General features: G+C 38.0%; 1 protein-coding gene across 1 annotated transcript in view; it reads right to left on the reverse strand.

The window, feature by feature from the left end:
• Window positions 1-11345: 11345 nt before the first annotated feature.
• LOC309417929 (uncharacterized protein C8orf34 homolog) overlaps window positions 11346-17898 on the reverse strand; it is a gene marked incomplete at its 5' end in the record, with an annotated part of 176993 nt that continues 170440 nt past the window's right edge. Inside the window, 2 exons of the mRNA XM_082015562.1 lie at window positions 11346-11559; window positions 16780-17282. Of these exons, the coding sequence (XP_081871688.1) occupies window positions 11473-11559; window positions 16780-17282 (590 nt within the window). The 3' untranslated portion in view covers window positions 11346-11472. The remainder of the gene's footprint in view (window positions 11560-16779; window positions 17283-17898) is intronic.

The following is a 17898-nucleotide window of genomic DNA, read 5'->3' on the forward strand; positions in this document are numbered from 1 at the left end:
TGCAACTGGACCTATTACATGGATCCAGTTAGAGAATCAGGGTTATAACCGGGAAATAAACACCACAACCACATTTAATTACACAGCTGAATGCATAAAGGTCTGTGTGTTATCTTAGAAGCCTTCACCTTGCCATTTTTAAACACTGAAGGAAATCAGGCACAGCAGCTTCACATTTAATCACTCCCTTTGAATATATAAACATGCAAGCCCTCTTTGGGAGATTAAAGAAACTTGGCAGGACCAAACTATTCCCATTATCTCCAGCTAATCAATTAAATACAATTGGAACAAGATCCTTAGGTTTCACTTTGCCAGGCGATAAGCCTGGACTTAATATCTGATACTGTACTGATATTCAACAGAGCAAGGTACATACCATGAAAACATCTGCATTAAAAAAAAAAAAAGAAAAGAAAGCAAGCCTAGGAAATCTTAGCAACAGTTCTTATTCTTTATTAACCTTACATGTGTTTTTTTGTCATTTATACCTAATGTTTAACAACTGTTTTCCTTGGAGGCACTTCATTTAGCAGATATTCAAGCATTGTCACAGTTTGATCTTTAAGTAACAAATTTGTCTTAAGGGGGGAGAAAGAAAAGCAAATATATGTAAGCCTGTTTCATTTGCAGATTTTTCTCGTGACTGTTACCCACAAAAACTTCAGGGACTGTGGTCGTCTTAGCTGCAGAAGGAAATGGGATGCCAGCCAGAAAATATATTCCGTGCTACCCCATATCCATTACAGAATTCTTGACTGATGAGAAATAATATTAGCAAGGTCAAATCAATTTTCAGTTGACATGAGACAGAGAAGCATCAAGGTGGAGATGCAAGAGGTGAAGCACACCCTGAAGGGAGGATGGGATTCAGTGTAACTGTCTCAGTCCCCCAGTAAGACAGATCTCTAGCTGTCCTCCGAGGTCCCTTTGGTTCTCTCCTTACTTCAAAGAACAAATAGCTTGGACTAGACTCTCTTACTTTTATATAGCTGAAGGTAGGTGAGACAAGTCATACCATGACAGGCTGATTTCTCCGACATAAAAGGGAGGAAGCCACCACTGACTGACTTGGGGAAAATAACTGAAAAACTACAGCCATTTTAAATTTAGTGAAATCACACCAGAAAGAAGTACAGATAGACATTAGAATTGGGGCCCAGACTCATGACACATTTTAGAAACATTAACTGATGATTTGTCATAGCTTTGCTGTCAGTTACTACATTTTATCATCCCGCTTTGCAGACATAAGAAATATGACACGGAGAAAATAAGCGTTGCCCAGATCCTGCTGCAACACTCACACTGGTGCTACACATTGCCAAACAAGACCTAGCCACCATGAACAGAGGTCACATATCAGGGATCAACCCTCCTCTCTTCTCCCTCTCCCCCAGTCTTCACAATCATGGATTTTCTCCCTGACAAGGTCAAGAACAGTCACTGTAATTATGTCACAAAATCTTAACCTTTCCCATCACACACCTTTTCCTACTTGAATTTGAAATCCTTCCTCTTCATGACAAACGAGGAATTTCTACAGTTGTGGCTTAGAATAAATCTTGGCCTTGTAACACCCATTTATAGCAGTAGGATAATAAAGAGTGTTAATTATTTTTTAGAGCTTGGACAATAGTGGGCCAAAGAAAGAAAACAGATTCTTTCACAGATCCTTCAACTCCTGGTCATTTTTGCACCCTGGGATTACAGTCAAGCATTCAACATTTTCCTGGTTTCTGCAGCAATCTGGCCCCTCTGCTGAGTCAGTCAGTCAGCTGTGGAGCCAAAGCCTTTAATGCAAAAGGATAGACTCCTTGCTTGCTTCTCCCCGAGTCTTGCACTTCTTGGGGTCATTTGCATTCAAACAAATTGACTGAAAAGTAGGTGTAGAACAAGGCCAATGTGCTTTGGTAGTACTCAGGGCTACTTTGTGCTCCTTCTTCACTGCTGTAAATGACTACAACAAGGCACTGGTGAAAGATGACTGGGTTTGATAGCTCTTGAAAAGAGTTGGGACAATTAAATGGAATAAAAAGCACACGTGGGTTTGCAGCAAAGTCTTCTTGGCTTGTAGTGAAAGCGCTCAGCCAGCATGGCAAAAAAGGGAATCAAGAAAGGCATAAAAGAATGAGCCTATCAGTGTAATTTGGTCCCTAGCTCTTTCAAACGCTCTGTACTATGAAGGACACGTGAAATGGAAAGTTCTTGCACAGCAGTCCCCCATTCGAACAGCTCATCAATACGCTCCGCTAAGGCCAGGTGTGGTTCCATAGGATGACTTTATATCTCAATTTTCATAGGGTTATAGTGATTTATCTTTACTAAAACCCTAGGGGGTTTGCTTCATGAGCAGGTTTTGGTTGAAAGGCCAGCTGAAGCAGTTTCAGCTCACCACTGTCTCAGATATTCTCCATATTTTCATATGGAGAATATTCATATTCTCATATTAAAAAATATGAGATTTTTCAACAAGATCAGTTCTCAGTTCACTGTGTGCCTTCACAAAGAGCTACATTTAGATTACCTTAACTGAACAAGGTTTTGTTCAACGAAGTCTGAAAGGGGATGGATCAATCTGATATAATCAAAATCAAATCAAGTGATTTAAAGTTCCTTCATCAACATGCAGCAAATTAGGCTGCATTCCCATTAAAAAGTTACATTTCTTTGCTATAACGGCTAGCCTTGTTAAGTGGTTGTCAGTAATTAGTCAGTAAAAGCTTTAGTTTAGTTTATTCTCTGAAATTCTTTAATATTAGAGAAGAGCTTTACTTTCCTCGAAGTTTATTATTTTTTATTATGTCCTTTTAGACTGATCTTTTAAGAGCACAATGTCAAGCAACCTGTGTTTCAACACATACACTATACTTCATGACTCAAAGCAAAGTTCTCATATCAATATATATAGCCTGCTATATCAATATACAGCTAATGGAGTATTTTTATTGTGATGTGTGTAAATCAATACATGTTTATATTCTTATTTTGGAACAAAATTCTAACAAAGCTTAGTACAGTTTTTTAGTGAGCAGCATAGAAGATTATCTATTGAATGTACCTGTATATCTATCCAGAGCGGTTTATACAAGGCATAGAATTCTGTGGAATTCCAAAATTAACGACAGCCAATATTTTTTTCATGAAAGCTTAGAACTCCACTTGCAAATGTTTTTTGAATTTAAAAAAAATCTTTAAAAACAAAAATATTTCTATTACTGCTATTATATACACTGCCATTTAATACCAGACATTCACATAGATAAAATTAGCATGAACATATTTTGTGCTTTGAAATCTACAGACTTCTATGACTATCTAGAGCACAGTAAAGTTTAGCAGTATTTTATTAATATCTTTGTTATGGTCAATATTAATCCAAACTGTAATATCTTATATTTCCCAGGTGTATATTTTTGGATCACTAAGGACAGCCATTACTTTATCCAGAAGCGCCCTGCCTTCTCAAGTAAATTATTTTTATATTCCAAGGACTAAATTATGATAATAAAAACAACTGGAGGGGAGCTTTGCAGTTTAAAATCACTAGAATAAACCTTAGAATAAAAATCACAAAAACGTGTTTACATGTACATACAGTTATGCACATTTTCAAGGGTTTGTAAGAAAACAGGTAGAATAAATGTAGAATCATGATGTAGAATCAGGATTATTATATCATGCACATCTTTATCAATGCCTAACATGTAGCGTCCAGGAAAGCAACTGAAATTGCACATCCAGACTGCTCTTTATGAGAATGAGTAAGTATATTCATAGACACCAAGACAAAAAATCCTGCTGTGATCATCTAGTGTGACCTCCCACACACCTGTACAGAGCCCACAGAATCTCCTGATGGATTACATATCATCCGTCATTTAGAAAGCCCCATCACCTCATGTTAATGACTCCAAGTCCACTGCCTGCCTTTAACTCTTGCTTGCAATGCTTAAGGCTCCTGGTTGCTAGGACATAGCATTTAATTTCCTTTGTCACAGTTTGATGAGCTGAATCCTTTTCATTTAAATGCCTACCTACAGATACCAAGTCATCTCCAAGGTTCCTAGTTGAATGCCTTTAGGTGAGCCGAACTCCTAACAGGGTTTCCCAAACCTTGGGTCATTTTTAATCATCTTCTGAAATCTCTCAAGTAATTCCAATCTTTCTTAATGGCAAGACACCAAAACCACATTTTTTTACTGGTATGATGTGGAATAATTACTTTGCTACTTAACTTTTTATGCATTCAAGGAATGGTCTACCCTTTGTGACAGCATTATGCTGAGAGCTCACACTGAGATGATCTTCTATGATCATCCTAAATCCATTAGGCCACTGCTTTCCAGGACAAAGCCTCATTATTCTGCAGCAGAGACAGATACGTTTCTCTGGTGCCAGATATATTTCATTTGGTTCAAATATATTTCATCTGGTTATAATAAAGTGCATTTTACTGGAATGTGGCTATTATAGCAGGGGATTCGTATCACTTAATAACTTCAACTTGTCCTTCCCACCAATTATCCAAACGTATCAGACCCTAATGAGCCCCATTCATCTACATCTTCCCACTAGAAACTCTAGTTTTTGATTCCTCAGTGAGCCAGCTTTTAATTTACCTAATGTGTGCCCTGATAATTCTCTATGCCATTTTTAAAATTACAGTGTCATTTTTTATTACATTTAATGTCTTTGGGAATCCAAGTTTACCATAATAATGCAAGTTTCAGAAAAAGATATCCTTAGGTTTGGAAGCTGTGCTGAAAACAGCTTTCTGCACTGAAACAAATTTTTTAGAATTTTTTTCCTCACTGGAATGGAAAGTTCCCTCCTCCCAAGTATTTACTTCAATGTGAATTTTTCCAAGATGAAGCCAAATATTAGACAGTAGAAATAAAGTGACAGAGCTAAAGCCTTAATAGCATAAGGAGATAAAGGCAACTTTGGATTTACGCACATCCATTCAAAAGAGACGAATTTTGAGTCTAGTTCCAACTTTCCCTAGCTGTATGTGAACTCTCCTCTTGCTATCCAACAGTCATCTAACTTCTGGTAGAAATAATGTCAATCTTTACTTTTGTTTCACTATCCATAAATAATTAAATCTAAGTGGGCAAGTTTCCATGCTAGAAAATTGTTTCCTCTCATTTTTAGACTCAAAAAGCAGTTGTATGAAATGGTACAGCTTCAGCTATGGGTGTTACAAGACATCCATTCAAGACCATCCAATAGGCCTGGAGAAATTCTCTTTACAGGAACACAAGCCTTCCTGGTACCTCATTCCTGAAGTGGACATAGAAATGCCTCAAGCTAAATACCTACCTAAGCCACTGGTAGGGAGATTGAGACACAACGTGTCTTCTTTAACACACCTAAGTGTGCACTGGAGAAATTTGGAAAATTACTCATACCCTAAGCAGACAAAAGCTTTATGACACTCCTTAGAAAGGTTATGTGGGATGGGGAGATATGACTTTTTTACTCCAGTTTATATCACCACTCTTGAAATATTAAATGAAAGAAAAATACCAATAAGTTTCTCCAGAAGATTCATGAATCTGGAATTAAAAGTTCACAAAAGTTCAACCCAGATTCACTTTTGGGACAAAAAAGCACATATTTATAGTGAAGTTACTATTCACTGTGAAAAATTTCCAAATACAAATATTATGTTCTTATTAAGCAGAGATATAATCGACTAATACATTTGAACAATGCCTCGTAACTACCTTACTCCCTAGAGAAACAAAATCCAGCCTTGCCCTAAACTCATACCCACTGAAAGAGATGTTTCCAGTACTGCCAGACTCTACCAAAGCAGAACACAAATATGAAGAGCTGAATTCGACTGACAGAAATTGAATGTGTTTATGCTAATGTCATAAAAGTTGCAATAAACGGTTGCTGCTCTAAGCCTGATTCTGTCATTCTTACTCATACTGAATAGTACTTGGCTCTAGCAAAAGAAAACTTTCACAGCAAAAACATATTCCAGCAGTAAACTCCTCCTTATTACCAACTCTGATCAAAAAATTTTCCAAATCTTAGGAACACTTATTTTCATAATTAAGAAAAACTAACTGTTTAGCCATGTGAATTTGCTCAGTGTAAGGAATCTTACCCATGGAAAAACATTGTACATTTTGACATTTAACAGTCAAAATTTTACAGTCTAAATTTCTTGATTCTACAAAAAAAGGGCATTCATGCTTTGAGTCTTTTTCCCAGGTGGACATTTGTGCAGAATGGGAAAATGATAGTTTTCTTCAATACTTGTTGAAGTCATCAGCAGAGTGTCTTCGACTGCAGAGTTTCAAGACCAGTGCAAGAATGAATCGAGTGGAAATCCCACTTTTTCCCAACTATTAGCTTTGATTTATCAGCAGTAGACTTTCCACTGCAAACCTCAGAAACGAGTTTTCAGATCTACAGTGGCAAAACATTAAGTTTCTTGCCACAGGACAGCAGGTGAGAGTTCAAGCCTTGTCCCAGATCAGCCAAGTTAGAAATGAGCATCCTAGTGCTCCTGTTGGCAAGTTGGAGCTATAGTGATAGTAGCCACACCACTTAGTGTGCCATTGACTACAGAAACTGTAGAAGTACAGAAACTGACGTGCCTTAAGCGGATTGGGGCAAAGGAATGTATATACACATAGGTATATATCAAATATGGATTAACTGAATAGCAAGTTCACTACATCTACGTTATTCACCTGTCAGGAACATATGCCAAATGGATGGACTGACGACTGATTGTCTGTGTCCAAGGCTGTGAGACCTGGGGAAATTTGCCATGTGGGTTACTTCTTGAGTTAGGCACCCAAGAAAGCAGACTCGGGCTTTTGGGCAGTAAATCCATGCCAGGACTACAGATCAAATTACACCAAACAACTGTTTTTGTCTTTTCAAGGTTCTTGGGAACTAGTGATGCATTAAAAGTCTCCTTTGTAGGACCTGTTCTCAAGGGAAAATTCAAGCTGACTCTTGCCAGTCTGCTGAAAGGCTAAATTTCTTCTCATAAAAGCTGGCTAAGAAATGCTCTGGTGGTTGTAGATGCAGCTCTTGTTTCCTTGCATCAGTACCCCATAAAGAAGAAAATTATTTTTTCTAGCTCAAAGAACTCCCACCAAACTGATGTATTGGGGAAGTGGTAAATATTTTCTCCAGATCCTTCCTCTTTCCAAGAATGACCTCTACGCATCCTCTGAAAACTCTTTGCAGAGAATCAGCACACAAGCAAACCACTACCGGTAATAATGGGGAACTGCCTTCAGAATGACAGCTGAGGAGAAAGACACATGAGGCCCTGTCTACAAGCTTTTTAGTGATACTAAATCATAAACCAACCACAAACCCTTGATTTTGGATTGTACTGCCTTGGCCGTTTTCAGTTCTCTTTGCTCAGTGTGTACAGAGTACCAAAGGAGAACACATCTAGCAGGCAGAAGAGATTTAGTTCCAAAACTAAAGTAGTTCTTAAAAAATCATGTGCTGGTTCCTATTTTTTTATAACCAAATTTGCATTAAAACAAATAATTGTTCACCTATCTCTCTCTGACATGTGACCACAAACTTAATTAAGCACATAAAGAGGGAGAAGCAGAGGGTATGCCAAAAAAATCAACAATTCTTCTTTGAAATGTTTTTCTTTCCTTCTTTAATGTAAGAAATCCTTTAAGCTGTAATCATTTATACTCTTTCATATGAGTACCTATTTGATTTCAAATTTTGTCAAAATTGGTATGAAGCTTTAAAAATTATTGCTTTGGATCTTGCTGGTAAGGATAAATTTTTTTAAAATGCTGTCAGAGTGCCTGAAAGATGTAGAAAGTCAAGTCTGATTTACAAGAACTGAGAACCTAGATCTTATTTCCAGAAGAGAAGATGTTCGCTGTCGTATCTGTTTTGCAAATGATGTTTGTTGGGACATGCCGAGATGCCAAAGTGACCTGATTCTGTTCAGATATCATTGGCTTTGAAAATAGCCTCTTTAAACTCCTACATCTGACCACATTTGAAATTGTTACCCCAAATTTTTTCATTCTTTTTCATGCAGAACACTAACCAGAAGGTATTAATTTAAAAGAACTCAGTGACTCACATAGCTGCTCTTTTTGCCTTGTTAGTTTTCCCACTACCAAAAACTAGCTTTACACCTGGCTGCTATTATCTCAAAGTAGTCAAAGAATGTGGTAAATATTATCCACATATAATTTATTAAAAGCTGAGTCAAAGAACTGGTGTTGCTATTGTAAAGATTAATTTTGCAGCTCTTCTGCTCAAACTCATAAATTATGAGCTCCTGGGCCCCCTCAACACTAAATCACACACACAACATCCACACAGATTTATTAACTTTAGGGTGAAAAATGATGTGTAATCTTGCCAGCTGCTCTGCCTACAAGCATTGGCATCATCAAGTACGCCTAGCCCCTCACTGACTCTCCACTTTACAACTGTGAATTGGTAGCTTCTCTTTGTCAGCAATGTCACTTCTCCACTTTCTGCATGCCAATGACACTAGAATATAACCTCAGATGGGGATGATAACATTATTATTATTAATAATAATAATAACAACATTTATCATTATTAGATTTCAGGTATTCAGAAATACTTCAGAAAGTATTGCTTTAGTCAACCATTTTTGTTCTAACTCTTTAGTTATATTAGTAGAAACACTGACTTACTATAAAGTTAACTACACTGCACTTAACTGCACAGACAACATGGGTTCACAAAGGGAAAATCCTGTTTAACTAATTTGATACCCTTCTATGATAAGGTCACCCGCCTAGCGGGTGAAGGGAAGAGGGTGGATGGAGTTTTTCTGGATTTTAGTAAGACTTTTGATACCGTTCCTCACAGCATCCTTATGAACTATGGCGGTGAGCAGGTTCACAGTGCGCTGTGTGAAGAACTGGCTGAAGCGCAAGAGCTCAAAGGGTTATAGTGAATGGGGCTACATCTGGCTGGCAACAGGTCACCAGCAGTGCTCCTCAGGGTTCAATTCTATGGCCAGGTCTGTGGAGTATATTTATCTGTCTGGATGCAGGAGCTGAATGCACCATTAGAAAGTTTGCTGATGATACCAAACTGGGAGGTGCTGTTGTCCCTCCTGAGGGACAAGAGGCCTTGCAGAGGGATCTACATAGATGGGAGCGTTGGACAATGATTAATGGGATGAAATTTAACAAGTCCAAATGTGGGATTCTGCACCTAGGAGGGAGTAACGCTGGACACAAGTATAAATTAGGAGTAGCTGGAGAACAGCCCTACAGAAATGGATCTGTGGGTGCTGGTGGGGAGCAGGCTCAATGAGTCAGCAGTGTGCCCTGGCAACCAAGAGGGCAAACCATACCCTGGGGTGCATCAAACACAGTACGACCAAGCTGGTCAAAAGAGGGGATTATCCCACTGTATTCAGCTTGGTGGGACTCAACTTGAGTACTGTGTGCAGTTCTGGGCCCCACAATTTAAGAAGGACATTAAGGTCCTTGAATGTGTCCGGAGGAGGGCAGCAAAGCTGGTGAAAGGGCTGGAAGGAATCTACTAGGAGGAGCACCTAGTTTGCCTAGTTTGGAGAAAAGGAGGCTGAGGGGTGACCTCATTGCTCTCTACAGCTTCCTGAGGAGCAGAAGCGAAGAGGGAGGTGCAGATCTCTTCTCCCTAGTATCCAGTGATAGGATGCATGGGAATGGTTCAAAGCTGCACCAGGGGAGGTTTAGACTGGACATTAGGATGCATTTCTTTACCAAGAGGGTGGTCAAACACTGGAACAGGCTTCCTAGAGAGGTGGTCAATGCCTCAAACCTGTCAGTGTTTAAGAGGCATTTGGACAATGCCCTTAACAACACACTTTAACTTTTGGTCAGAAACTACAACTACCTTACAGCTACCTTCTTCCCCTTCTCCGTTCTTGGTGCCATCAGGTCTAAGAAAAACAATTGGTTTTAGTTAGTCAACTATCATCTCCACTGACCTGGTGGTAGAACCAAAACTTTTATCTATAATTTACCACTCTGTCACACTGGTCAGTGACAATGATCTACCAGGATTCTTGGAATCTTATAGCACAGGTTCTTGGATGCTCAGAAGTCCCCAGGCCAATGCAATTCAGGTACATCAGCTATGAAAGAAACATGCTATGCATCTGATGTGTCCTAAAGCATCAGTCTCTCTGATCACATAATTAGCACCAGCCTATGTGTGCGCAGCCAGTCCTACCAATGTTTGTGGAATTGTAAATTCATTACAGAAAATACAGAAGAAAATGCATGTGCACAGAAAAGGCAGGTACCAGGCTCTCCCTTTGACCACGTAAGGTGAGTTTCAGCCCAAAGATAAGTGCAAGTCAAACTGGACTTATGGGCTTTAGACTAAAATCAGCCAGATACACAGAACTTCATTTTAACACTGTACTAGAGTTAAAAAAAATGGCATGTGCTCTTCAGTATCTCACTATGTAAATTAAAATTTCATAGTCAAACCCTGGGCCATGTATGGATTTGTGAAACTGGTATGTGAATAGAAAAATCTTATTTTTTTTAAGTGGTATAATTTTAAAATATGTTCTGTTTATCTGTCATGATTATTGTTAACCATTAATCCCTTACACAACTGCTCCATTCTGTGAAGAAACTGGCTTTTTCTTATTTTAACTCTGCATGCTTAAAACAGTTTTGTTAGAATGTATTGTTTTCTAAACATGCTGATTAAATCACCTGTTCTTTTCAAGTATATCACCTAAAATATGTTAGGAAATAATTTGCATATTTTCCCTTGCAGATCACAAAACTACTGTGAATTGAAAAAGAAAATGCAAAACATTTAATATTTTCAGCAAGATTATTTACAGGTACCTTGTAGGCGGATAGAACTTGCTACAGTTTGAATGTATTGTAATTTATAGCATGTTACTTGCTGTTACTTGTTCTGTCATTTAGGTTATGATCCTGCTGACCTTTGCTTCCATGATTAGACAACTGCTTCAAAGAATGTAGGATATTAAGGATTACTTGTGTGATTAAAACTCTTTTTTTCATACAGAGGAATTCAAAAGAATGCAGGAAAAATAGAGACAATGGAGTCACAGGCCTGAGAAGGAAGCCTCCACTTTTCAGAGCTACTGGGGTTTTTTGTTGGTCAATACATATTTACTAAACATTTCAACTTCATGTTACTTCTCTGGGACAGCTACTTTAACACATAACTTACAACTTATTTCACTTAGCTAAGTAAACTGTGGTCTGTGATCATTTTGTCAGTGTTCCATGACTGTAGGAAAGCTAATGTAAATCAATCCTGTAAAGTTCAGCCCTCCGAAAATGAGTAATTGGTATTTATGAGAAAAGCTCCTGTGAGTAGGCATGACATCTTCACAGGATTTGACGATATGAAAAAGAGAAGTTAAAAGTTTGAGGGCTTTTGATATATTATCTGGTCCTAACAAATATACTTACATTTGTCTTAGTCAGCTTCCACTCCTTCACTTTCTGTGTCACTCGGCAATATCCAAGGGTGATGAGCAAGCTGAAGCTGTTGTAAGAATTCATCCTGCCACAAACAGATCTATTTTAGATAAAATGACAGAGAATGTTTCTATATAAATGCAGACTGTAGCAAACACTCTAGCCTCAATTAACTAGAGAGGAAAAAGCCTTTAATAAAAAAAAAATAATCTTGCTGCGAAATAAAATCAGAATGTAGAGGATAGGCAGGCTCCCTAGCAATTTTTTTATTTAATTGTTATTTATATATCTATTAGGGAAAAAAAAAAGTCTCTTTAGCTATCTATCTGCTATAGCCACTAATATATACATACTCACCTTAGAAATACAGTGACACAGAACAAATTCTTAATGCAGATATTCCATCTATCCCTGCAGTTTTTGGACTATGCCTAAACATGTCATACATGATTTGCTTAAGTATGACTTTCACTGTCTCCAATCTAGTAAGAACAAGGACCTAAAACTTGACTTAGAACCTATGGTTTTATTGGAGAAGGAGAAAGCCTAGGAAGGAAAAATGCTATGGAAACTTTTGTCTCCAAGATACCATTAAAATCTAAGCATCAAAATATAAATGATTTACACAGTTAAAAATCCATACACAGCTGAATAATGCTTTTTAAAATGTTTTACAATTGTCTCCCTTTTTATATAACGTATATATGTATGTATATAAAAATATTTTTCCATACACACACACATATGTATGTGAGCATGTACACATACAGACATATAAAATACTTTGACAGGTTCATTTGCAATACGCAAGGCGAGAGATGAGACTGGAATGCATAGTTTTATTCTCAAAAGTAGTTCAAACATGCAAGTCTAGTCTCTAAAACAGAACTTAAACATTAGCCAGATACCATAAAATTAGTAGCCAGAGTCTAAGTACCTGAAAAAAAAGGGGGGTAATAGCCTTTTGTTCTTTTACACCAGCTGAAAACCAGAATCTGCATATTCCAAGGTAAATTGTATTGCACAGCGCTACAGCATCATTTTATCATTAGGCTCTACAATTTAAAAACAGAAACCAGGCCCGTTGGAGACCGAAGGCTGTTCAGTCAAGATCTAACTCACTGGGAGTAATATATTAGTTCAGTTACTAATCTGTTAAAAAATCCACAGAGACTGCTGCAACGGCCCAACGCGAAGGAGCTGCGAGCCTTACGCGCGTACTGCCGCTTCCAGCGTGCGCGGCGTGCGAGGCTACAGCACTGAAGTGGGCAAAGTGTTTTGCTTCATGGAAGAGGATCCTTGCAGTAGGAGCGAGTGGCTCACACTGCTCAGCACACTTTTTAATCTTCCAGAAACACAGAGCAAAGAGCTGAGCCAGGCAGCAGAACAGGATGGAAGTATCTGAGCAAAAAAAGAGGCCTCATCACGTCAAGCTATGCTCTATACTCCAGTACGTAGGAGGAAAACCTGTGTTAATCAATGTTACATTCAAATAAGCCGAAATTTCCCACTGTTAACAATGAGAGACCAATAAAGATTACTGAATACCACTTTAAACTATCTGGATAAATAAAGTGATTGTAAAATTCCAAGTGTTCAGAAAATGCAATGGCAAACAAGGGAGTCGGTAGTATTTTCATCTCAATAGCTATAGATAACTATCACAGAATTGTGGCACTTTAATGGAATCCATCCTAAAGAGATAAGCAGGATTGAACATTCCTTTGTCAATTTATACAAAACACCAAAGGATAAGTAGATGTATAAAAGTATCTCTGCCAAAGGATTTGGAACCCTGATTTATTAGTTTTATAGAGATAGTAAAACTATTTCTCTAGGTAGCATTTCTTTGCTATAATTCCATTCCAGCCTTGAACGGAGCTGATAATAAAACACACCTGTTAGAGCTTTGTAATATTATGTGTGCCAAGAGGCAGAAACTCATCCACAAAATATCAGATCATTATAATTCTTGAGCATTAAAAAAAAATCCCAAAACATTCTTAACAGCTGATATGTTAAGTACTTGCCAAATTATTTAAGATTTGCACTATAACAAGATTAAACCACCCTGAGCTACAGCATGAACTTTACTAAAACTTAAGAACAACTCTGAATTGTATTTATCAGCAATATTTTTGTATTTTAGACTTTTTATGTTACTCTGAAACACATTACAAACTAGGAAGCATACATAAGGCATTGAGAGATATGCTAAAATTCCTGTTAAATAATAAAGTGACAGTGTAAACCCGTGAGGGTTCTGAATTCTTTAATTCAAGCTCCTTATGGTAAAACATGCTCCTGGTAGCCAGTAATCACATCCTTTTCAACTGACTTGTTCTCATCAAATATGTATGAACTTTGCACTGCTTAATTCCATTAATACTACCTAAGAGTAAGGAAGCAGAATTATTTGTAAAATCTTATCCTAGTATCTTCTATAGCATTGGCAATATAACCAGTGTATTCGCATCTGGTGGAAACTCCCAGTCCACCCCATAAAGGCTACGAAGAATAAAGGCAATTTTCCTTCTTTTATTTTACTGTTTTCATACAGGAACAGGATACAAAATCTGCAATGAAAGTTGCAAAATAATTTACAGTATCATCCTTGAGTTTTGTATGTTCGTGATCTGTAAAAGTACAAAGAAAGACAGAACTTTGTTGTTCTTCTCCTACCCCAGGCTCCCTTTGACTTTTTAAAATTTGTCTCCATGGTCAGAAGCAGCTGTGACACCAGAGGATGAAATGACATGGTCACAACTAGGGGGACACCTCTAACATGGCAAAAAATGTCACTGAACAGAGATAATTCCTGGGTATGTCCTGTCTAAACCCACTTCTCTAAGTGACCAGGAACTTCAATGGGCAAAGACAGCTTAAAAGAGCTTCCAAAGCTTCTAGTATAACACTCTGAAGATGGGGCTGGGAGCGGCATAATGGCCAGACCCCCATCAGCTACTTGCTGACATCTGAGGGCCTTTACAGCTTGGCAGAGGGAGGTCTTCAGTATGAATGTGTCATATTAGCAGTTTTCCCCTTGGAAGCAGAGCTAGTCCCAAGACGAGTTTCCATTAAGTCAAAGGTCACTTGTGCATGTCAGGAAAGGATAAATAGGGTTTGAGCTGGGTCACTAGCAGCCAACGTACTATTGTACCCAGTGAGCAAAGAAAAAGAAAAGAATTTGTCACTTCTAGAAGGGTTTATAACAGAGGATAAGATCCTGCATAGAAATGCTGAGATTTAACACTAGCTTTACAGTGGGCTTGCTGGATGAAACTGGACATGTTATTCTAGCTGTAAAACAGTGTAACACTATTGCTCATTTCTTAAAGTTCTTGAGACATATATATACACATATATTAAAAGTATAACAGGACATTTACTCTAAGAGCTATCAGCAAAGCTTGGGGTTTGGCAAGCAGAAGTAACAAGTCACAGCAACTTAAATGGGACTCCTGGTTATTATTACTATAACTATAGAAAGGCTGTGGAAGAAAGCATTTTTAGTTGCCTGCCTTGTTACAGGAAAGATCAGAAGTGATGGACAGACTGTATGTCCCTTGGTGGAGATGCAGTGCTCATTACATGGCACTTTCAAGAGTCTATACGATATTTCTAGTTAGCATCACATGACTATGTATCAGTTAAGAACAGCATTGCTTAAAAAGCAAGAAAGAAAAAGATGAGTGAACTGCTTAGTGGGAAACAATGAAACCCTTAATTTCTTATGAACATTTTTAGTTAAAAATTAATTTCAATTCTCATTTTCTGAGAATGTGAGAAAATTCCGAGACACAAACACACCCACCCCTCAAAACAGGAGACAAAGGGATTTTGTTTGTCAAAAAGAAATTTGTTACAATTACATATTTTTTTCATTGGCAAACTACTGGTTTAAAAATAATATCAACTGTCAGTGAGGATACTTTCAACAGAATTGTAGTCACCTTCAGTCCTCATGTCTTTAAGTTAGATATCCAATTCTAGGTGAAGAAGTAGCTCGAGTGATGGGATTAGTTCACTGCCATTCAAACACCAAAATGATGATTTTTTTACCACCAAATTTAAGTAAGATTTGCTCCCCAAATTCTTTAGTTTTAGAGTTATCTGTACCTCATTTCCTTTCTTTTATAATAAATAATGGAGGCCATATACTTAATTGCAAGGTTATACGCAGTATCAAATCTCTAATTTTCCTACAAGCATCTCTAAGCAATTTTATTATAAACAACATTTTAAAATTTTTTTAAGAAGTCATTAGACTGATAATACATTGTGGCAAGTGTTGTACCCAACAGCTTTTTAAAACAAATACTTCTCAGAAACAATTATCCAAAGGTATGATTTTTTTTTCAGTCTAGGAAAAAAACTCTACAGGCTTTGACAAATGGATTACAAAGAGATTGATAATAAATGGTGGGAACCGACTTACTCCACCATTAAAAAATTAGCAGTCTAGACATACAGGTCCTTCTCAAGTCAGTATAGAAGGACTGACATTTCCTGAGAAAAAACTCACCTTTGTAAGGCATGTATCTGAGATAGACAGCAGGGCTGTTCTTTCACAGGCGCTTTTACTTCTGCTGCCCACACACTGAAGTTATCTTTAAGGCAGCTAAGGTTAGCAGAGGAGAATCCCACTCAAAATTTACAAGGTACTTTTAATTTTGTTTTGTTTTGCTTTAAACAAAGACTAATCCTGTAAAAGCCATTAATGTGGAACAGGAAGTTTTAATGCTCTGAATCAGCCTAGCACATAGTACTAGACAGTGATTCAACGATGTTGGATATTTTCTCATTGCAGTTCAGTTTTGTGTTTCTGAAAATGTATCCATTCAGCGATGACTAACTAATCATTCCAATGTGTCCAAAAAATGAAACAAAAACCAGACCAAGGAAATATTATGCATTGCCACTGCATCAGGCAAAAACTAGCCCAGAATCATAAAGATAAGATGAAGTTGTGTTTAATATTCCAGAGGTACGTACCTCTTAGAAACTGTAAGGCTAGTAAAACTGCTATGCATCATGCAGGCAAAACCCTACAGAGCTCATGGAAAATTTGGGGGACACGAGTATTTCAGTATGACTTCTGTAATAATCCTGACATTCTCTAATCAGTACCTCTCAAAGCTGAGCAGTATTTCCTTGCCAATTTTCTCGTCATTATATTTCAAATTCTTTTCAGAGTAGTAAGTTACATTAGGTACACTGATGTTACTTCAACATAAAACACTATCTAGTCTTCACATTATAGCAGCTCTTAAATGTAGCAAAAACATTAAATTGAAAATCTTACTTCTGATAAACTGCTTCTCTGAGTAGTGACAGTTCCAACAATGTCTCCACTCATTTGCACAGAGAGCCCTGAAGCAGCGCTGAGGGTCCTCTCCATTTGGCTCTTAGATGTCAAAGATCTGCTTCTTTGCATACTAATGATGCCTTCCCTATTTCCTTGGTTGCTAGGGGTAAGAGGCCGTGACAGCAAGCTATTTGGGGTCACAGGTCTGCTCCCTGGAGTTGATGGAGTTGGTGGCCTGTTGGTTTGTGTACCAGGCGTTGGAGGCCTACTGTTTGCAACACTGGAGACCTGTGTTCTGCTGTTAATGGGCAGCGGTGGTGATTTGTTTCCTTGGAGCTGAATGTTCTTCCCGGTCTGAGTTGGCACCTGAGGCCTTGGATTTTGGCCCTGTGTAGCTTGAAGATTGCCTTGATGGTCAGATGTAACTAAACTATGATGCTGGATACTAGGGCTTCTCGAAAGCCTTGCTTCTTCCCATAGCGCTAGGTCCTTCTCAATGTCTGTGCACACACACACAAACAAAAAAGAAAAGAAAGAAATTAATTAACTTTCTGTTTCTCTCTGTTTTAAAACTCTTACTGATTTTCTCCAATGTAAGTGACAACCTGAAGCTGTGCAGAGAAAATCTATTCACCTTTAAAATACAAGGCATCACAATTAACAGTTCAAATGTTTGACAAGCGGTTTATTTACATTTGATTTACTGCAAACACAACTATCCCACAAAACCGAACCACTATCACTTCATTGAATGTCAATACAACCCATAAAAGTCTCTCTCATTTCTTCAAAGTTATCTCTCTGTGGCTTTTGCACAATTCCTCATTAGTATCAAATCAAGATAGAGCAGTGACCTAAACTTGCCATCCTCAGCTGCAGTGAAGAGCAATCCAAAACTGGTTCAAGGCGAGACTGTTACTTCTGGCCTCGCTGTCTATTGCCCAGCCAAATCTCATGGGGATATCACCCTTGAACTCTGGCACATCTGGATCTGTGATCCAATTTGAATCCGAATTTTGCACTCTGGCCTGCTGTCAGTGCCACAGCAGGTGATGGGGCCACCACCATCTAGCATCCAAGGAGAAAAGGTGGCCAACATTTGGTGGTCCAGTCCCT

Source organism: Phaethon aethereus, assembly GCF_964289735.1.
Source record: "Phaethon aethereus genome assembly, chromosome: 2".
Lineage (NCBI taxonomy): Eukaryota > Metazoa > Chordata > Aves > Phaethontiformes > Phaethontidae > Phaethon > Phaethon aethereus.